Source organism: Eleutherodactylus coqui, chromosome 12, assembly GCF_035609145.1.
Source record: "Eleutherodactylus coqui strain aEleCoq1 chromosome 12, aEleCoq1.hap1, whole genome shotgun sequence".
NCBI classification, from domain to species: domain Eukaryota; kingdom Metazoa; phylum Chordata; class Amphibia; order Anura; family Eleutherodactylidae; genus Eleutherodactylus; species Eleutherodactylus coqui.
The window spans coordinates 58380473-58404006 of record NC_089848.1 but is presented as its reverse complement, the minus strand read 5'-3'; the positions used below and the strand labels follow the sequence as shown (position 1 = coordinate 58404006).

Sequence of the window (23534 nt, the reverse complement as noted above, 5' to 3'; positions counted from 1 at the left end):
ATTATTTGCCATTGTGTAATGATAGGCATGCTGAAGATTTAGTTTTCCTTAGCAAGAAAGTTTAAGGCTTTGGATAGTAATATGTAAATCCGGGCCTGACCACCTCTTCCTTGGTGAATGCAGCAGGCACACATCTTATCGGATTATGGCTATAGACATGAAATGAATGTACTACACAATATTGGCTCGCCATTGTCATGGCGTTTATTAAGCACCTCATGCATCTTCATTTGAAATGCTTATCTGGAAGGACAAGATCTCTGCTTCCACAATGGCTTCTCTTTTTTCGCTGAAAATACTAAAACCAAGAGAACATGCAGAGTCGACTCTAGCTGTGATTATTTTAGCAGTTTCACTGATTTTTCAGCTACAGCAAATTACAATGTTCCCAACTGAAATTACTCTCCCTCCCTTTTCCTTTCTTCTCTCGTCTCTAACCTGCTGCTGCCGTCTCTGACAGGTACCCTGCCTGACAGACCGAGCTGCTAGTCATAAGCACGTAGGCCGCTTTATATTGTGTTCTGCTCGGCCATCGGCAATGATATTGGGTTTGCACTCTTCCCAAGTCTTCCAATGAGTTGTTTAGTTTTCGAATTTCTACTTGGAAGAGTATTCTCCATCTCACAAACACATTGAAAACCGTACCCGTTGATTGTAATTCTGGCTTTCTGTACAAAAATACTGCCAATGACAAATTGCCTATTGTTTCAACATGAGATTATCTATTTTACTGCATTTGGGGGAAATTACATGCTTCAAGTTGAAGGTAGGATTTCAGAATAGTACTGGTTGTGTTTTGCATCTGGTTGTGTTGCAACTTTGAAATGTTTTTGCTGTAGATTTCTTGTAAAATTTGAAATTTGCTTTTCAATTTTCAAAAACTTTGGCAAAATGTTGCCTATTATATAATCTTAAAGGGAATTACCCCTTAGTGACAATCTCTCATGTATTTTCACGTTCTGGGTGTCTGGGCTTTATTCTACAGGCCCTATAGAATAAAGCTGCGGGATCGGAGAGTGTGACAACTCCCTGTGTTGGGCTACCGGAGGTAGCTGACAGCTTGGAGCCCTCACCGGGGGCCGTGGTGTGTAGTTCCTGGTCACATGATCGTCGTTATTTAACGGATAATGGTGATCACGTGAAAGTTTAAAAAAAGTCTAAAAAGTTAACATTTCATCTCTCCCCACAGATCTGATCTGTGAGGGGAGATGAAACTACTCACCTAAGGCCTCTGTGATGTCCACCGCAGTACAATATGTGGCAAAAAACTATGTCAGAATCACTGGAATATGCAAAACCTTAACAGAGTTATTCTATGTTAAGGTCCATTTACACAGGACGAATGTTGGGCAAACGATGCCCGACACTCGTCCCTGTGTTTCCTCGCTCCCATGCTCCTGCGCGGGAGCTAGCAGAGCTGGCTGGTTCACGGAGCGGCCAGCAAGGGGGCGGGGCAGTGCAGGAGATCTCTCTCCTCTTGCTCCCCCGCCCCTCTCCATTGAGATAGCACAGCGGCTGTTCACTACTGAACGGCCGCTATTCAAACTGAACGATGGGCTGATCGCTGTTTTTTTGTGCTGCATTAATGATGAGTGATGAGCTCATCGTTCAGTTTAAATAACGTCTGTTTAGTAGTTTAAATAACGGCTGTGTTATCTTAATGGAGCGGGGAGGGGGAGCGAGAGGAGAGAATCTCCTGCACTGCCGCGCCCCTCTGCTGGCCGCTCTGTGAACCAGCCAGCTCTGCTAGCGCTCGTGCAGGAGCACGGGAGCGAGAAAACACAGGGACGAGTGTCGGGCATCATTTGCCTGACATTCGTCCCGTGTAAATGGGCCTTTAAAGTGACCTGTCAGATTTCGAAAATTTGGTTTGGTCATTAAGGCACAAACAGGCTTGGTCACTAAGGGGTTAAAGAACTTTTTCATTGTAATTGTTACGTATGACTACACTGGATTGATAGGTTTCTATAGAAAATAGAGATGTCTTCTATCTTGTAGAAGCTCTGATAGCAATTATTGAATATTTGCCACTAACCTTTCTGCCCAGGTACTTAGCAGCTACCTTGCAGCAGGATTTGGCATTAGAGACTTTATTCCCCAACTATAGGTTTTCTTAGAAACTTAACTATAGGTAAAAATAGAAAATGCTGCATTACCCGGGGCCATGGCACAAGGAAATTCCCTCTACTGCTGAGAGGAAACATTTCCTCTTTGAAGAATAAATGTAGGCAATAAAAGCTCCATGTACTAGACTGATCACCAGAGGTTCTGCTACTAAAGGAACTTGTTTCTTATACAGTGGATTGATTAGTAATCCCCACTTAGGTAGCAGAAAGCAAGAGATGATTGCTTTGTATCACTAGTGCGTATTAAATTGCCGTAGGTCTTACAAGTATGTTTTTGAAGTGACTCTCTGGTTTTGCAATCTCTATAGGCAGTGACCAGTATGCCTGATGATGATGCAGACTAAAATGTTCCATAATGATTGGTACAGTATTCTTACTGATTCATATCATAGTTAGAAGCTATGTACACCCTCGTACAAATTTTTTTTTTTTAATCAACCTATTTTTGGAAATGAAGACTTTTGTAATTGGTCTTCATTAAAAAATTTCAATATCCTTTCTATGCTTGTATTGTTTTCCAAGCCGAGCTTATAAATGTTCCTGAGAGAGACCAGCTGATCAATGTTTGGAGCGCCTCGGCCAGAAATTTGAGTATAGGAGAGCCTGTAAATCAAGAATTAAGCTTTATAAATGCACAAAAAGGAAAACTCAATGCAAAAAGGCAGGAAAGTTCATAATTTGCTTTTTCTGCACAAAGGTTCCCATAGCCTTTAAATGACTGCCTAATGTATTGGTCCATCTGGCAAGATGGCTGACTCCATGGTAAGTTGCTATTAGGTGAATTATGTGTCTTGTAAGAAAGATTAGAGACATTTTTATTGCAGTGAACTCCTATGTAGGCGTTGAGGGGAAGTCTAAACAATTCAAGCATCTGGAACAGCAATTAATCACATCATGTGGATTGCGTGCTGTTTATAATTAGCTGGGGCTGTTGTATTTTTGCTGCGACCGATGCCGACATACGGGTTCTCCATCGCTACATTCTTTTTTAACACTTCATTATGAATTATTTCACCATAAAACTGTAACTTTGTTAATGAAAATATTGTTACATTTCCATGATGTTTTTCTTCTCACTTCTGGGATCCTTTAGGTGTGGTTTACAGTAACAAACATTACATTACATTCCTATTGGCATGACAATAAGGCCATGGGATTATTATTGTTTCCCTTTTTGGAGTGGTCCTGCATTGGTGGTGATGTTCCCTCACCGCAGGAGATTAGGCGGCAAGTGAAAATACTCTAAAACACTGAACTTGAGAATCCTTTACAAACCCCAAATCTTTCCTCTCTAAGTACCGGCTGATGTTTGTTCTTTTATATTTTCAGTCCGCATTAAGTGCTAGGCTTCACACGGGCGAGAAAATCACTCAAGATCGTGAACCCCATTCATCTGAGAGCACACATGAGCAGTTCCCCCTCCCCACATCGCACCGTGATGCGATTTGTGGGAATCAAGTCGCTGCATGTCTTGTCTTGTGCGTGCTCCCGCATCGCACCACCCATTGTTTCCATTGGGGCCGGCGACGGCATCACACCATGTGTAAAGTGCATGCCATGCCATGTTTCCCATTGAAAACAAACCCTGCGAACCTCTTGTCATCCGCGGCGGAGGCTCCCAAAGTGATGCCAGGCTGTTTTCACGTGAAATGCCTCGCATCTTTGGGGATTTCACATGGATGGCAATTCACGGCCCAATGTCGCACTCGCCCATGTGAAGTTATCCTTACCTTGTTCTTTTATATTGCATATAAGGGACCCAACAAATGCCTGTCTGTCTTCTGAGACTTTAACCCTTTCCAATCCACTGTCTGACCTCTGAAGATATTATGATTTAAGTATGTACAGCTCCGATGTTGGAAGACGTCCGTCGGGGTTCTCTTACTGTATATTGCCAGCCTCTTTGCTGTTGGAGCCTATCCAACGTGTCACCTCATGCAGTACTGGCTTTAGCCAGCAGATAACCCCATTGTATAACAGCAGAAAAAGAGTAAATTCCCTAGGAAAACCAGGATACAAATTGGATTGGAAAGGGTTAACCCCCTTCTTGCTATAGGACGTACAGTTACATCCTGTGGGGTCTGGATATGTATGAAGAGAGATAGCGGGGCGACCTCCCCATCATACAGCGTGGGCTCCGGCTGTTTATTACAATCATAAAATCATACTATTCAAAATGGTACCCACACAAACTAGAGGACGTCCTGCAAAAAACGAGCCCTCGTACAAGTATATCGACAGCAAAATAAAAAAGCTATTGCGTGCAGAAGATGGCGGCAGTAAATGGTTTTAAAAATGAAATGTCTTTGAAAAAAGATACAAGTAGTACAGCAAAAAAACTATACAAGTTTGGTATTGTAGTAATCGTACTGACCCATAGAATAAAGTCATGTCATTTTGGTTGCAGTTTGTGCGCCGTAGAAACAAAACACAGCGAAAAATGGCGGAATGTCGTTTATTTTTCATTTTACTCCACTTAGAATTTTGTAAAAGTTTTTCAGTAGATTACATGGTACGTTTAATAGCACCATTGAAAAATACAACTCGTCCCGCAAAAAACAAGCCCTCATACAGCGACGTCGATGGATAAGTAAAGAAGTTATGATCTTTTAAAAGGAGGGAGGAAAAAATGAAAATGGAAGAAAAAAAAAAGCCGCGTCATTAAGGGGTTAAGGGTGTTGTCCCGTCAGGACAGACCCAATCTAGAAACTCTATTAAGGGCGGCTTCACATGAGCATATGTGCAAATATGCTCACCTCGGTGCAACATTCTACATACCACCTACGCCAAGAATGGGGGGATTTGCGTGCGTGTCTGTGCATAGTGCTGTACTTTTTGCGCACGCAGGGCCAGTTCACATGCCTGTGCGACACACTCCTTCCATGGATTAAAGGGCTATTTAGCCTGTTGAGATCCAGATGTGATGTTTTTGCACAGCGTATTAAGCATTTGCGTGCCTATTGAGCGCATATTTGCGGATTTACCATAGACCTCTATTGGGCCTTTGGTATGAAAATGCACTGAAAAAAATAAAACGGCACCTATTTTTTGGGTGCGCACAAAATGCGTGTGCAAATCACGCTCGTCGGAATGAATCCATTGACATCAATGGGTTGTTTTCTCTGCGCATTGCACGCGTATATGTTATGCACGCAAAAACATGGACAAATACGGTCGTGTGAAGAAGCCCTAGGTCATACGTATGTCAGATGGGGTAGACCCTGCATGAGCCAGAGAAGAGCTTCAGCTTTGCTGGACTATGTCCATTCATGTATTACATTGGCAACAGTTTATCTCATCATTCGCTAGGTTATGCGACATATCGGGCTGCTTGCAGCTCCCACTCCATTTTCAGTTCCTATTCGAATTGTGGTTGTGACCAAGTGGGCAGGAAGAATATCTAATTTAATTCTAATGTAAATCATAATTAAGTAAACAGTTTTTATTATGATTAATTTGGGAATCTTTCTCTTTTCAGCACCTGTTACAATGGGCTGTGGATTAAACAAGTTTGAGAAATTTGATGAGAAAAGACCTGGAAACATATATTCAACACTGAAGCGACCGCATGTTGAAACCAAGATCGATGTATCTTATGAATACCGTTATGTGGATTTTACAACAATCGCACAAGGTAAACTGGCGATCTTCTTTTTTATTTTTTTTTCATTTAATTCCTGTGTCTTGCATAGGTCTACTTTTATACATTCACTTGAACTAAACATCTGGAAAAATCTGTATCGGTACTGAGTAAAAATAATTATTATATTCGAAAAATGTGAAATGAAACATTACCAACATCTTCCCTGGTGTGACGCTCCCTGTTGCAGGTCTTTTAAAGTATAGAAAGGTTTTCTCTTCAGGACCTTCCATGCTTCAGTGAATCCCACTATGTCTTCTATGAAATATAATCTATGTGTTAATACACAACCTGCTCCCATGTGAAGGCATAAATGCCATGATCTATGATATGTCTCTGAGCCTCTGCTTCGGGCGTAGACAGACACATATAGAGATGAGCGAGCACCAAAATGCTCGAGTGCTCGTTACTCGAGTCGAACTTTCAGTGATGCTCGAGAGTTCGTTTCGAGTAACGAACCCCATTGAAGTCAATGGGCGACTCGAGCATTTTTGTATATGACTGGTGCTCTGCTAAGGTTTTCATTTGTGAAAATCTTAGCAAATCACCAAAGTCATGTAAAAAACACAGAAATGGATAGGGCAGGCGAGGAGCAACATGCAGGGCTGCATTTCGGGCTCCGAAGTCTCACTATTAAGCCACAATAGTGGCAAGAGTGAGACCCCCCCCCCTCCGCACTGTCAGCATAAAGATCTTTCTCCTCTGCCACAGCTGTAACAGCTGTGGCAGAGAAGAACGATGTTAGCCCATTGAATTCAATGGAGCAGGTAATACAGGCGGTTCCATTGAAAGTAATGGGCTGTCGGCGAGCGCGGGATGAATTTTCAGGAAGGGCTTAAAAATATAAGCCCTTACCTGAAAATCATCCTAAAATGTGTAGTTAAAAAAAAAAAAAATTTATACTCCCCTTTCCGCTGCAGCCGGAGTTCAGCCGCGTCTGGCCGGCAGTTCTCCTGAACTGCTGTGAGTAGTATTCAGCAGCCGGGGATTTAAAATCCCCGCCTGCTGAATGAGCTGCCTCTGATTGGTCACAGCCTCACCAATCAGAGGCAGCTCTCACTCACACCCATTCATGAATGGGTGAGTGAGTGCTGCCTCTGATTGGCTCAGCGCAGGGACCAATCAGGGGCAGCTCTCAGCTGTCAATCAGAGGCAGCACTCACTCACCCATTCATGAATGGGTGTGAGTGAGAGCTGCCTCTGATTGGTGAGGCTGTGACCAATTAGAGGCAGCTCATTCAGCAGGCGGGGATTTTAAATCCCCGGCTGCTGAATACTACTCAGAGCAGTTCAGGAGAACTGCCGGCCAGACGCGGCTGAACTCCGGCTGCAGCGGAAAGGTGAGTATAAATTTTTTTTTATTTTTACACATTTTAGGATGATTTTCAGGTAGGGGCTTATATTTTTAAGCCCTTCCTGAAAATTCATCCCGCGCTCACCGGCAGCCCATTGCTTTCAATGGAGCCGGCTGTATTGCCGACTCCATTGAATTCAATGGTCAGTGCTCGTTTAATCGAGACGCGTACCGCGTGGTGCTCGTCTCGAGTAACGAGCATCTTGAGCACCCTAATACTCGAACGAGCATCAAGCTCGGACGAGTATGCTCGCTCATCTCTAGACACATACATACACGCCAAAATAGTGCATTGCAATTGGCGGCGCACAGCAAGTATGCAATGTCTCATAGACATTGATATTTTTCACAACCATTTCCATCCAGGATGACGTTAATGTTGAACCCAATGTCACAGAAGGAAAACACTGCAGTACATTATAAAAATTGGTTTCCCTTCAGTGGTTTAGGCATGGTCATAAACTAACATGGGAAGTCTACGAAGATGTTTCAAACACACGTAAAGGAAAAACAAAAAAAAAGCCAACTAAAACTCATGATTATGTTTGTAGTTACACAGTTATAAAAAGTAACTTCTAAAAAGAAAACACAGACTATAATAATGGAGGGCAGAGAATTAGAATTTCATTGGTTTCTGTCCTTGATTGGAAACCCTGAAGAGCTTTCCACCTCTATATAAATAAAACCGAATGAAAAATAGTACAAATTTTTGATCTACATTGTGTTTGTTTCAATTCTTCACCATTTTTAAGATTTCTCTTTGCATCGTTGAATGGAAATATTTGTATCTAGAAGCTGAAAAGCACAGAAAGCTAATCTTGGGCTTGACTTAGAATTTTACAGTTCTCTCCAGTTCAGGCAATCCTTTGTAAAGTCAGCAGCCTGCAGTCCCGGTATATTGTAGCAAACAATCAGGACAGGAGCGAGAGCGTACCTAGACTTAATACAATTGTGTCTCAGCAGTGAGAAGTAGAAGATATGTATTGGTTTCAACTTCTGAATGTAAACAACAATATTCTCATTCACTAACAGAAATCTTCAGGGGGAATTGGAAAAGAAAGTACTGCGGTCCCTCAACATACATTATTAATTGCTTCCAGGATGATCATTGTATCTTGAAAATATTGTAGGTTGAAGCCATAAGTCTATGGAAAGCTAAAATAGATATTAATTCAAAGTCCTTACATATAAAGTCAAAAAGAGCTGGTGGAAGCTGTAAATCACTTACTGTGGTGGGTACAGGAGCTTCTTCAGGGACTGTACAGTACACAGTGCACCAGAAACAAGAAGGGCCCAAATACACGGGCCGACAATCGCTTGGATTGCCCCGATCCAGCAAGAATCTGAAGATTGCTCAGTGTAAGGGCATGCACAGAATGAGCGGCGAACGATAATTAGTTCCCTAATTGTTCATTATTGAGTTAATGCATTCATAAAAAAGGAACGGCTATCTGCCTGTGTGAACAAGGAGCAGTTCATCTATGAACAATTGCTTGATCCCTAGTCCGTTCTGCCTCCATTCATTCAGCAATGATTGTTCTTGTGTAAAAGCACAGAAGCAATCATCGCTGGGACAATGTCTGGTACTGCACATGTAAGGTGCAGTACCGGGCATGAAGTACTGCACTGGATTATAGAGCGGTGCAGCTAGACAGCCAATCAGTGCATGAACTTCAGTAATACAGGGGCTTCACCAGTGAAATATCTATACTGATTGCCTGAATTTTTCATCAAACCTTACGCGCCACAGAACCTGAAACTGGATTCATATAGAATTTCACAGACACTCCAGATCGAACAGCCCTGGAAAAACCATTACATGTTAAAAAATACTGTATCCCGAGACCATTGCATCTTGAGTGATCGCTAGATGTTAGACAACGGCATATCTTTTTATTACACATTGTTTAAAAGCGTTGTGCCACGGTGGCATCCCCTATTCATATGCCCTATTACAGCGTTAGCGGTTCCTTTTCTTGAGTCCTCCTGCATGTCTCAGGATGGAGAGCAGCTTAGTAAGAGCCACCATCATTTCTGGTGGACCTTCTGCTGTACTGGTATTACAGGACTTCCATTCATGTGAGTAGCTATCCTGCAACACTATACTTCCCCTGCAGGCAGGTCCGGCATTTCCTGGTAAAATCATCTGTATGTTGGAGGATCGGGGTTGAGATCTAGGCGATCAACTGATTGCCCCGAGCCTACATTGCCAAAGCGATTGGCACAACCCCTTTTAAGCTTTTTACATAAAACCGGAAAACCCCTTTAGAAAAGCAGTTGACACTCTACTTGAAGAACTCTTGGTCAACACGATAAACAAATACAAAGTACTCCTTTCCGATTTACGGTACCATAATTAGCCCATAATTGGGCTGATAAAGAAGTGCAGCCGTACATTTACAGTAGCGGTGAACGCATTTGGTGGTAGTACAGTAAATTAGTCTTGTCGTAGATGTACTTGCTGCATCTTATAGCCTTGTGTTCTGTACTTTGGTGTAGAGCCTGGTTTGCGTGTCTGCTTTTAACAATGAATTTCAGAATGAATAGAGGCTTCGTTTTATGATTTGTACATTTCTTTCTTTTCATTCCCAAGTCCGCAGACATCAGAGGCATCTGGGATCAGTAACATTGTGTTCTGTGTCTTGACAGTGCAGCATTTTTTCCATTGCCAACAACTTTGGTTTTTTTTGTTTGTCTTTATTTGACATACTGTGATCCTCATGGCCATTAGTGTAATAAGTGCGGTGCATGGCATAACTGGTTTGTCCAATGACTCACGTAGGCAATACAGCAAATATCCTACTTTGTTTCTTGTGCAGGAAATGACCTTAGTTACTTTAGTGGTGTGCTGAGAATAGTAAATTACAATATCATGTTTCGTACCATTTTATAGGAGCTGGGTAATGTCTTCAGAATGCTAATTACGACAGGCCGGATTCATTCTCAGTCTTGCCTGCTGGTTAGTGACCCCCATGCAGGTCACTGACTCACATAAGATCAGCGCCTATCAGCTCTCTGGTCAACCCTGATTCCTGGGTATACACCGGTCAGCCACAACTTGTATCGCGTAAGTCCCCATCGTGTTGCCAAAGCAACTCCGAACCATCAAAACACAAACTCTACAAGAGTTTGAAGAAGTCCTGTGGTATCTGGCACCAAGACCTGAGCAGCATAAGGTTAGGTTCACATCTGCATTCGAGGCTCCATTCAGAGTCTATGGCGCAGATATGGCATAAAATTTCAGATGAAATAGTACGGCGTTCTGCACTATTTCTTACTGGAAAATTCGGGAGAGCAGGTTGGATGTTAGGCGCATGTTGCTGCTTGTTTCCATCATTGGCCGGCTCTGGCATTCTGTTGATCCCATGACAGAGCAGAACACCAAAATACAGAACAGCGGTGTGAACATGGCCGAAGTTGTGAGGTTGAGTCGCCACGGATCGAACTTTTTCTTTTCAGCACACCCCACAGAGGCTCAAACAAATTGAGAATTGGGACTTTGGAGGACAAGTCTGCGCATTTAATTCCTTGTCCTGTTCCTCAAACCATTCCTGAACAATTCTTGCCGTGTGGCTGGACACATTATCTTGCTGAAAGAGGGAATACCATTGCCATAAGGAGGTACTGTATTACTGTACTTGGTCTGTGGCGGTATTTAGGTAGGTAGAAGTAGCATCCAGATGAATGCTAGGACCCCAAGGTTTCCCAGCAGGACATTGCTCAGTGCATCACACTGCCTCCACCAGCTTGCCTTCTTCCTGTAGTGCATTCTGGTACCATCCCTTTCCCAGGTAAGTGGCGCACACACATACACGGCAATCAATATAATATAAAAAAAATTATCACACCTAGACCACCACCGTCAGTTTCTCAATGGTTCTTTTCTACTACAGTAGATCTTCTTCAGAATTGGATCGCATGTGCTAGCCTTTGCTCCCCATGCAGATCAGTTAGCTTTGGGAGGCCATGACCTTGTTGTTGATTCACCTGTTAGCCTTTGTTGGACTCCTTTTGGTAGATACTATCCATTGCATACTGGGAATACCCCACAAGGCCTGTAATTTTGGAAATGCTCTGACTAAGTTGTCTGGCCATCCCATTTTGTCCCTTGCCAAAGTCACTCAGATCCTTATAGAGTTTGCCCCGCTGACATAAGAAAATGACAGGTCCTCTTTAAAGTTTTTTTTTGGGACATTAGATTTGCCGGCCTATCCTTGAAGTAGACCATTAATATCAAATTAGTAGAGGTCTGACTCCCGGCACTCCACAATCAGCTAATGAAAGAAACCGCAAAGCACATGCAAGCACCCTTCATATTGATAGGGCGCCCTGTGCACACCCCAAACGCCGGCTCTGCCTGTATACATTTTAGACATCCAAATTCAGAGACCCCAAATTACTTCAAAACATCAGTTTAGTAATAGAAATATTAGTCTTCTTTATCTTTTGTTCTCATGAGCCCTTAATTGATCATATACTTTTTCTTAGCTTGTCTTGCCATTATTGTTTTAAACAAGAAGTGATCAGTGTTTCTGGGCTCATTCACACCTGATATGATCCGTGACGACGGGAAAAGAAATTTAAACCTTTTAAACTTTTTTTTTTCCTGTTTTTTACACTTTTTTTTTAACTTTACACGATCGCCGTTATCCATTTTTCCGTTTTTTAACCTTTTTTTTTACTTTAAAGGGGTTGTCCCGCGCCGAAACGTTTTTTTTTTTTTTTCAATAGCCCCCCCGTTCGGCGCGAGACAAACCCGATGCAGGGGTTTAAAAAAAAAAAACCGGATAGTACTTACCCGAATCCCCACGCTCCGGTGACTTCTTACTTACCTTGCGAAGATGGCCGCCAGGATCTTCACCCTCGGTGGACCGCAGGTCTTCTGTGCGGTCCATTGCCGATTCCAGCCTCCTGATTGGCTGGAATCGGCACACGTGACGGGGCGGAGCTACGAGGAGCCGCTCTCTGGCACGAGCAGCCCCATTCAGAAGGGAGAAGACCGGACTGCGCAAGCGCGTCTAATCGGGCGATTAGACGCTGAAGATTAGACGGCACCATGGAGACGAGGACGCTAGCAACGGAACAGGTAAGTGAATAACTTCTGTATGGCTCATAATTAATGCACAATGTACATTACAAAGTGCATTAATATGGCCATACAGAAGTGTATACCCCAACTTTGTTTCGCGGGACAACCCCTTTAATGATCACCGTTTTCCAATGGAGAACGGCGAACATGTGACTGGGAACTGCATACAGCGGTTCCCGGCGACATCTTCCTGCTCTCAGCTACTCATACTAGCTGGGAGCATGGTGATTTAAAATTTTCCTGGCACCTTGGCCTTCTGTGCATGTGTCTGACGTTTTACGTCTGGTGCGCAAGCGCAGAAGGCGACCGGACCAGAACGCAGCAGGATATCTCGAAGGACGGAGGTGAGAAGTTTCAACTCCCCTCATGGATCCGATCTATAAGGGGAGCTCAAACTTTAACTTTTTAAAAAATTTTTTATTTACTTTCAAGTGATCGCCGTTGTCCATCGGATAACAGAGATTGCGTGATTGCCGCTTGCATATTGCAGGGCCCCCCATGACAGCTCCAGGTTGCAGACTACTTCCGACAGCAGGGAACTGTCACGTCCACAGTCCCTGCGGGTTTAATCCCCAGAGTGAGTGTGTTTTTACGGCCCTGGGGATTGAAACCCACTTAGCCAGGATGTAAAAACAGTATGGGCCGATCACTAAGGCTGCCTGTCCAGGGGTGTTTTTGGATTGCGTTCCCCGCAGCGATAATCTGGCTTTGCTATGGAAAGCGCAGCCCCCCCTGTCCACGAGCGTAGAATCATGGCGATTCTCCGCCCCTGTGCGGCAAATTGCAGCATGCTGTGAATTGCCGCGATTCTCCGCGGTGAGCCTATCTGTCAGATAGGCTCACTGCGGAGATCCGTCTGCTGGCACCTGCTTCAGGGATATCGCAGCGCCTGTGGACAGGCAGCCTAAGGGGTTAAAATAACAGAGTAGTACTTAACTTTCCTCTGCCCTAGGGATCCAGCACTCTTGTGATTTTTAATGGCTGATGACCTTAGTAAAGTCATCTGATCGCTGCAACGTTTCCGCTCTGAACGCCAGGCATCATGGTGCCCAGGGTGTGAGCGCTGATGCGAAGGGAATGGGCAGCGATCAGGTGACTTCCAATGACGCCGTCTTCCACAATAATCGCTGGGAGGACGGCGGGACAACAGCACTGGATCCTCGCAGCAGAGGACGGGTAAGTACTACTCTCTTAAGGACAGTTGGAGCTATTGAGGCAATGTCCTCCATAACTGGACAACACCTTTAAGTCACAATAGTTCCAATTTTTTCCCATCTTTAAATATGCCTTGGATTATTAGCAGACGTTCCCGGATCCAGATCACTATCTGTAGCAGCAAGGCAGAAAGTCCCTAAATCTTATTAATCAGAGTTCCATTCATGTAATCTCTGCCATCTCTGCCTCCAGCCACATAGATATGCTGCAGAGGAATAATAAATAGCATTTTTTTCCCTTTTAACATTCTCAAAATGTGTAATCTAACAAACTAGCAGGACCCCGATTATGGGGCAAATAGCCGCGGAATCACACATTTCGGCATAGCTGATGCCAAAGTGCACTCAAAAGACTTAAACTGGGCAATTTCTGTAATGGCACATGGGTACTTTGCAGAAATGACAGTCCTGTTGAAAATTGCGAAAAATGGAATAAGTGCAAATTTTGTGTATTGACAGTAGGATTTCCAGACATGCTTTTCTGAGTAAAAGCTTATTTTTATTCCTTTTTGTTCTTTTTCTACCTCATTTTTCATCAAAAGATTTGTCACAAAGGCTGCAATGCTTTTAGTAGCCAAGAGCACATTTTTGTGTACATGTCATGAATAAAAGAGGCTGGCGTGGATTCAATGATTTCGGTTTTATTGTATTCGGAGAACTTTTTTTTTTTTCCATTTTTTTCTTTTTTTTTGGGGGGGGGGGGGATTTTGCAGATTTTGAATTTACAATCCCTTACCATTGGAGATACTGTTGTGAACTTTGTCAAGAGACGATTCTTCTAGTTTTGCACTAGTCAACAATGCCATGTTTAGAGACAGCTTTGGCATTAAACTGTACCCACGTTTCTAAATGTCAACTTCTGAAGTTCTGATGCATCTGTTCTCGCCATGAGCATCTGCTTGTGATTTGGGAAGTGTCAGCGCATGGAGACACTTATTGGGAGGCAGACAATGTGTCATTTCTGTATGCATGTAATGCTACAGGTTACAAAAAAAATGTGCTTTCCAAAAGCATGTTAAGTAAACTAAGCGTTCCGGAAATGTTATCCGGTTTCCTTTGTTGTGTGGATCCACCCACAGTTCTATAGAAAACCTAGTATACGTAATAATATATAGTCATTGTTCACAGCACGTTGGTTTATGTTCAGTGTATTTAATAAGGGGGGCTGCCCACTGGGATGAGGAAGACCGTTGCAGCTGAACAGATTTATTTTATGTTTTCTCAGAGGGGTGCAACAATTTCTAAGCAGCCATTGACTGCCAATGGGGACTTTACTTCTGAGGTGCTACGAAAGGGACTGGTGGCTTTTGCCCATCCGGCTGTGCCCCGTGACTCTCTGGGAGGCTACTCTCTGGCATAGCCTGCCTTACCTTTTCTGCTTCTCTCAGAGTTGCACCAGTCAGATTATTAAAAGCTGCAACACAGCTGGTAAGCGCTGTGATGCTACCCACCTGCATCAGCTTCAGGACCCTAGGTAGGCCGACGCCAAAGCTTGGATTCTTTTCTTGACTGATCGCCAAGAAAAGCGGTTTTCTTGCAGGCAGTAACAGGTTTGACACCATTTGCAACCACCTGCTGAACAGCACCGTCTAAAGACACATGCAAAAGTAACAAGGGGAGAACGTTGGAAACAGTCATATTAAGCAAAGGTCAACTTGGTAAAGGATGGTAAGGCTCACCCTCCTTATATGCCAGGGAATCGGTATTCGTGGTGCATTTAAAGTGGTGAACCAAAGCAGCATTTATGATCACCACTCACTTTATGGTTCAAAAGAATTTTATTCAAGTTGCAAATTCTTCAAACATGTACATAAATGCATATATTACATCAATAAATGGGTATAGTACCCATTACACTAGATCGGTCGGTACTAGTGTGACATAACCTATAGCCCCTTGACTACGCAGCCAATTATTTGATCTATAACTTACAGCATAACAAGAAACTCCTATACTAGAGAAAGTATAAGGAAGAAGAAGAGAAGATTTAAGAGGAGAGGTGGGAACTAGTTATGCCTTCTGGCAGGCACTGGGGTTCACTAAACATGTTACGACTTTGCAGAGTCAGCGGATGAGTCCTATGATGGCACAAGGATCAGGGTGGAACGATCCCGCTAGCTAGCCACAAATCTAATCCTGGTGAGGCCCGAAACTGGATCCAGACAGCCCATGTTACATAAAATTTAGTGTACTGCATCTCGTCTTTAGCGCAGAGCTCCTCTGTATATTTCAAATTGCCTAAGGACTCCAGCCACATCGAGGTAACAACGGTGGACCGTCACTTCGTAGGAACGATTTGCCTCATGGCAAGTAAAAAGAATCTCAGCAGAGATCTCTTGGTTCAGGCCAAAGAGCCTGGAATCCTTGACAACAAGGCAATCTCGGGGGTGATATTTATCGGGTTCTTACATACAGAGTAGTAGAGAGCACCAATCTCCTGCCACAGGGGCCGGATTAATGGACAGGACCACCACAGGTGAATAAAGGTCCCGCTCTCTTGGAGGCACCTCCAGCAGGTATCTGGATTCGCCATTCCCTTTAGACATCTCTTTAGCGAACTCATCCGAATGTGCATGTTTATGAAGAAGTCAGAAAATAGCTGTTTGTGGATAGCTGAGCATGCATGCAGGGAGTATCTCCGGAGGAAGAAAGGTCTCTTGGAATGCAGCACTAATTTCATCTCCATATTCCTTGATCACAGACATTGGAGGAAAGAGTTGAGTGGTCTTCATACATGTTAGATTGCTGGTGGATTTTATCACCATGCCATTTATCTTCCTGTGTCTCCGACCTCCTCATCCAGGAAGGAGCTGCAACACTGTCACAGGGCCACTCATCTAAAGGAGCACAATGGTTCTAAAATAAGTGCGTGGAAAGAATTGGCAACCAGGTGACGCTGCGGTTAGCACGCTTGTAGTACTGGCATCCGGAGTTCACATTTACATGGAGTTTGTATGTTCTCTTTGTGTTTGCATGTGTTTTGCACAGGTACTGCAGTTTTCCTTCAACACTCCAAAAACATACTTGTAGGATAATTCGTGTCTATGAAGTTGGCCCAAGTTTATGTCTGAATTGGGGAAAAGAGATGGTGAGCCCTACTGGGGACAGGGTAGAAGTAAAGGGTGCCCGCACTGTGGAATATGCTGATGCTATACAAACTACAGGAGATAGTAAGTAAACTACAGCCTTTCCTTCCTGTACTTGGGGGAGGCATTTAGACATTTAGCTGCACTTCAGGAATGGTTAGTCAAGGAATGGAAATCACCAGTGTTGACCAGTGTTCCCTCCATGTTACAAACAGACACAGGAGCAGATAATGGCCCATTTACACGCAACGTTTGTTGCTCAGAATTCATTTAAACGAACAAAAGTGCACGATAATCGTTGTGTGTAAATGTGAAGCCATCATGCACTTTTCGTTTGTACTGCAGCTCAATTGTAATTTTTTCCGTTCGCACTTTTGTGTGGGCTACGCACGGTGGGCTTCTATTGAAGTCAATGGAAGCAGTCTGTCCCGCGGCCGTTCTGCAATCATCATTGCAGAATGGCTGCAGGAGTCGCGTCATCGGCATAGCAAAGGCGCAGCGTCCTCTCAACCACGCATGTGCCGGCCAGTGCTCTGGCTGGCACATTCGTAGCAGAGGAGGCCGTGGCATCGCCATAGCGACGGCGCAGCATTCTCTGTGCTGCACATGTGCCGGCTTGTGCTCTGGACGGCACGTTCGCAGCAGAGGAGAAGACACTGGACAGGTAAGCTGGGGTCACCAGTCGAACTCCGCTACAGGAATCCCGCATGCAGGGTCTGACCCGCAGGTGGTAGGCAGCCTTATACATATGCGTATAAATAATGGAGACCGGTTTTGGTGATTGTCCGCTTCCATGAGCAGCCTGAACTTGGTGTCTCATTTATTCTAGTAGCGCAGTCCCTAATGTGATTTTGTATTCCTACGTGTTTATAAACCCATGGAAACATTGTAGCAATAAGTAACGGAAGGGTTTAGAGTTCTAGAATGTTGACCACAATACATTTCGTACAACGGTCCAGTTTTGTGCACATTTTAAATAGATTTGTTCGGCTTCATTAAAATGCAATTATCATGTTGTCAGCGACATGTCAAACATCCAGACAGGCACAGCTTATTCTGATGTGTTCTGAGGCCAGACATGGCATGTGCTAAAAACGGAGCATCCTGCGAGCTGGAGACCGGCGGAGGAAGGAAACCTTCTTAGGGCTTCGTGAAAGATTAGTGTGTTGTGACAATTAGATTGGAAAGGAAATGGCGCAGCAGCAGCCGACAAGTCATCAGGCCGGTCATGAAGACCATATCTTAGTCGTGTTGTTTCCTGTGTGAATCTGTCACAAAAATGGCGACATTCTTTAATCCCCTATTACATTTTATTACAGCAGGTTTTCATGACCTGTAATTATCATCCTGCGCTAGATACCAAGATAGAAGACCGAGGGCAGCGCCAATTTTGTCCTAATTCATTAGCACATGGTTAATAAGGCTTTGTCAGGGTGAGAAGCGGTGTATCTTGGGGAACATTGTGTACTTATAGGCTAGATTCATACGAACATATAGGCTCGCGCTAGTACGCAGTAAACAGAACCTATTGAATTCAATGGCTTCATTCATATGTGCGTTTTTATCCTGCACATTTCAGTTACGGAAAAAGTGATTTTCCTGCGCATTTGCGCACCAAAGGTCCCCATAGAAGTCGATAGAGGGTGCGCCAATTCACGGGCAATACACTAGGAGATATGCTGCGTAATTCCGCTGGATATAAGAACACATCTGGAACACATTAGACTAATTAGCCGTTTAGATTGGTGTGTTTTTATTTGGCGGGCGCAAATGAACATGCCCTGTGGGCGCAAAAAGTACAGTAAACTACACCGATGAGCATGCACACAAATATTATTCTGCAAAAACGCTACGGTAAATACACATACGCTGGTGTGAATCTGGCCCAAGTATTGCACCTAATTTTGGATTACAGGTTTAAGTATTCTTAAAGCTTTGAGTACAACGAGATCTCCCAGCTTTTGCCTAGAACTGTACTTCTGCATACTGATACATTATAGAAGTATGCAACCCCCCAAAGAACTATGCCGGACTAGAAATGATGCAAAACACTAATAAGGCTTTGTTACTGCTAGCGTCTTTTCGCCTGATCCAGTTTTATTAAAAAAAAAAAAAAAAAAAGTGAATGGAAAGAATCTGTAAGTATCTTCTATCCATTTTTCAGCCTTTAGGAGGTGGTGATGGTGATGAATGCGGCTCAGTGGTTAGTATTGTTTTGCAGTGTTGGGGTGCTAGGTTCAAGTATGATCAAAGGCAACAAAAACTTTCAACATCGCGCAAATTGCAGTAGAATGCTCCCATTGTTTTCAATGGGAGCCGATCGATCGCAGCGCTTTTCAGCACCATGATTTTTGAAAAACTCAATTCAAAAATCGCGGTATCTGTTATATTTTTCAGCGTTTAGCGCTTCTCAATGATGAAATGTGCTAAAATCTAAAGTAATTGCGGCGCTTACCACAACGCTTGTGCGAGGGAGGCCTAAGGCTACACGCACACTAGCGAGAATCTCATGGGAGTTTTGAGCGCTGACTGGAGTTATTCACATGAGCGGGATTTTTTTCCTTCCTCCCACGCTGCTGTGGAACGCCTCGCTCATTGCTTCCAATGAGACCTTTTAAAGAATGCAGTGTGATGTTTCCCATTCAAATCAATGGGAAACCCTTGCGACCCTCTAGCATGCGTGAAACGTGCCTGAGGATCACAATTTCACAGAAGTGACGCGAGGCATTTTTAAATGACAAACTCGCACCCGCATGTAAAACGCACGTTGGGAAGCGGACCCCCTACAGCGGTAAAGGCCGCTGTTCTCTATGGGTGAGCGCACACACACTGAATGAAAAGAGCCACGGTGATGGATGGAGCACGCCCCGACTGAACGACCAATGAGAAGTTGTTCACGTCTCCTTTGACACTTAGTTTCTACATGAAGAGAACTCAATGACGGATTCTTCCGTGTAAACGGGCAGTCTCTCACTTATAAATGGCCGCCTGCTTTCTGTGAATGGTGGCGGTTGGGCCGGAGCGATCTACGGCCGCTCCACCGCCATCCAATCTGCGATGAGCGTTCCTGTGTAACAGCACAGCAGTGATTGGAGCTGGAACGATCTGTCGGGCATCCGTTGCCTGACCAATCATCCCATGTAAAAGCACCTTTGTCCTTTACGGTACTTCTAGGAGGGGATAGATTTCCCTTTAAGATAGGAATAACCCTTTAATTGATGACTTGCCATTTTTGGATTCTGTTTCTTGCTTTTGAGTCCCATGTAACCATAATTTGTTCGCGCGTTCCATTGAAATATCAACTGTTGAAATGAAGTTATTATAAAAGCAAATGAGATGCCAAATTACTGTTGCATTTTATGACTGCATTATCATAATTACTGCGCTGAGGGGGAAAAAATTGCAAACACCTATTATTCTGTATTTCCTTCACAATGTTTTAATGGAAGAATATGTTTTTATACACAAATATTTTGTGCTTTTTCTGTGTTGACGAAAAGTTAAAAAAAAAGAAAGACTTTGCACCTGTAAGAAGCCAATCACTAAGAAATCGATTTACTACCTGTAGGAAGTCAATCACCTAAGCTTCTGTTCACACTTGTCTTGGCTTAATCCATGCTGTGCTGTTCCTTCCTGTTAAGAAAACAAGAAAGAAAAAGGGTATGTTATTTTCAAGTACAGCATGTCCATTTCTTCATCTTACTGTGCAAGTGATAGATTGCACAAATGCACATATAGCATGCTGTATTTTAGGTGGGGAGGGGTATCCTCTTCCTTAGGAGAACACCAAGAAGGTGAGGAGACTTATAAGGCCATCCATGCTCCCCTGAGTAATATGCAAATAAGGAAGATGGAACAATACCTCTGCAGCGCCACCTATTGGATGGCAGCATTCCTTCAAATCAATGGTTGACCCTTTATACAGGTCTGTAGAGCAATGATTGGGAATTAAAAACCAAGCCAGAATCCATACACAGACAGCTATTTCAGGGGTTTTGGCCCTCATCAGTATGCAGTAGGATCCTGGCTTGGCTAGTGAGAGACCTGTGACGTGGGTCAGGAGGGGTATCATCTCTCCTTAGGGAGAGCACCAGGAAGGTGAGTGAAGGGACTGATTTTAGGTGAAAACACTACTAAAAACCATGGAATAATGCATGTACGGCTATATGAAATGACACTGTCATGTATTAGTGGCATCTTCCTCACGCTCTGGGTAGCTTCAATTCTTCTCTACTTGCCAGCAGACTCTCTGGATATGTTCAGAAGCCTCCACATTCACTAGAAAATCCATCTAGGCCTAGTGTTAGGGTATGTTTACACATAGCAGAACATTTCACAGCAAATTCTGCAGCATTTCCGCATCCAAAATAGAATCAAAATCTGCACCACAATTGGAGATTCTGGCTAGAAATCGGCTGCATATCTCACTCCCATTACTGCCGAAGTCTTCGGCCATCAGCACTCCCCGGTACCCGTTAAATGGGGCCGAGTTGCTCTTGGACCATGTGAGCGGTGAACGTGACATCACATGCCTGAAGAGAGGCACCAGAACCAAGCACTATACAGAGAGCAATTTTAAAATCAAGTTAAAAACGTTGCAATCCATCACTCTGGCCATCCGGGTGACCACACTACTGAGCCGAAAAAGATGGAGAATTAACCTTAATATTGTAAGGACTCACAGGTGATGTCCTCTATAATTGGATTGCAAAGGATGGAAGAAATAAGTAAGGGTGAAGCAAAACCTGATGGATGGTGAGATAACAAAAAGAATCTGGGATCGTAGAGGTTCGATGATAAGTGTTAGGAATGGTAGAGGTGCTGCCTGCCATATAACGCTCCACCTAGATGGGTGTAAATGTACAGGGAGAGTAGACTAAAATGACTGGTGAAACACTGTAAGCTTGGTGGAAATTGGAGATCATAGTGTAGTATGACCTTCTCTTTTATTAAACAACGTGCAAAGCCAGCATATGAAAACGCGTTTAGGGGTCACACCCCTTCATCAGTTTGGCCAGTTTAAACCTATAAACAATTGGAGCCCTAGGGGTGGCAAAGTTCCAAGAGTTTATGGGAATGCCAGAAATCTTCTATGAACTAGGGCAATCGGGACTGGATTATATGTTTTAACCAGCCGAACTGATGAAGGGGTGTGACCCCTAAACCGTTTTCACATGCTGGCTTTGCACATTGTTTAATAAAAGAGAAGTTCGTACTATACTATGATCTTCAATTTCCACCAAGCTTACAGGGTTGTGCCTATTCAACAGTCTTTTTAGTCTACTCTCCCTTCTATAAATGGAGTCCTTCTCCTTTTCTTATTCATCCGCCATGGTGACTTCTCCCACTCACGACTTGTCTCTGCAGAATTCGGCATCCAAATCTCTTCTGTGCCTTGATTTTGCCCTCCACACTGTGCCCTTGAAATAACCGTATCACATATAGTGAATACAAGTATGTCCCAAGCAGTGAGCCTGAATAACAAGGGGCTCTTACATGAACCTATGGCCAACACTGTGACCATCAATAAAATATACCCCAGGCGGTCTTGCCCCCTTACTATGCTCTCGAAACTATGACCCATAATGTGCCCCGTGAATAAACTTGACCCATACTGTAGACCAAAATACCCCTGACCCCAGGAAGGAATATTTACCTGACAAAGCACCCACACAGTCACTCAAAGATTAAAAGAACAGAGGTGCACGCCCAAACGTGTGTTTTGCCCCGCTCACTCACTTGTGCAACCAGTTTAGATGGGCAGATAAATCGTTCAGCCATTCACCGTGTAAGTGTAAGAGCGACTGAACGATCAGTATTAAATTGAACGATTAGCGAATGAGCCAACAATTATTTTCATACTTGCATGAAATGAATGCCGAACAATAAGTGAGCGAATCATCGTTCATTGTTTGATCGTCGGCTGCGTTTACACTGAATGATTATTGGTCGAATTCGAATGATCCAGCTATGTTAAACAATCGTTCCGTGTAAACGCACCTTAAGTTGCACCTGGATTATGTCCCATATACTCGGGACGAGTATATGGGACATAACTGATGCCACCGATAAGGTTGTTGGCGCTCGTGCAGAGCTTTAAGACAGGCAGAGATCACTGTTGGATCGCGGGCTTCTTGCTGGGTTCTCGCTCAGCGCTTCACCTTCTAGGGTTTTTTTTAAATCTATCAAGAATGTATGCTTAATGGGAATGTAACAAAATTAAATAATATCAGTTAGTTTCCAACCAAGCAAGGAGAAGCGTTCCACTTTTATTACATTGCGGTTGTTATTCTGTTACTGTTACGGCACTCTGACCCCCCGAGCGCCAGCTGGGGTGCCCTGAACTTCCCACACCCCACTGTCCCTGCCTACTTGCCTCGGCCCTGGCTAACCCCAGGCGGACAACTGGACGGCGGTCCCTGCGCTGGCTAGGGACCTGGCGACTGACCAGAAGAAACTAACTGATGGGGGGACAGAGTGCCGACAGAGAGGCAGTTGGAAAAAAGCAACAGGATTTACAAGGCAAAGCAAGGCTGGAGATGGAAGCTGACAGGCAAACTAGAAGGAGACTGACTAGCAACTAGCACTGACTGAGACAGGCTGACTAGATGCAAGCAGATCCAATAACTGGCAGTGAGCTCAGGTCACTGCCAGCCTTATAAACGAAAGACTCCGCCCCAGGGCGGAGAGTGGGAGGAGCCAGCTCCCCCACTACTGCACAAGAGGTGGAGGAGTGCGGGTGGCACCCTACGGGCGGACACGCCCACGCCGCCGCACACCAGCCGCTCCACGTTGCCGGGAGAGCCCCGACGTCAGGGCTCCAGGAAGCCGATGCCGGGGTGGCGCGCACTGACCGCGGGACCCTGCGCCGCCCTGCATGGTAACAGTTACATTGTCTATTCGGACAATACAGTGAGAAAGTATCCGCATACATTGGAGTCATGAAAGATTCCTGTTTCATCTGAAATAAGATTAATTTACTTATTCCGAAATGCATGTATAAAAACCACATCTGTCCTGAAGCT

General features: G+C 44.1%; 1 protein-coding gene across 1 annotated transcript in view; it reads left to right on the top strand.

Annotated features, from left to right (window-relative positions):
- The window catches only part of RFTN1 (raftlin, lipid raft linker 1), a 327454-nt gene that overhangs the window by 49707 nt on the left and 254213 nt on the right, over positions 1 to 23534 (top strand). Inside the window, exon 2 of the mRNA XM_066585331.1 lies at positions 5605 to 5760. Within this exon, the coding sequence (XP_066441428.1) occupies positions 5616 to 5760 (145 nt within the window). The 5' untranslated portion in view covers positions 5605 to 5615. The remainder of the gene's footprint in view (positions 1 to 5604; positions 5761 to 23534) is intronic.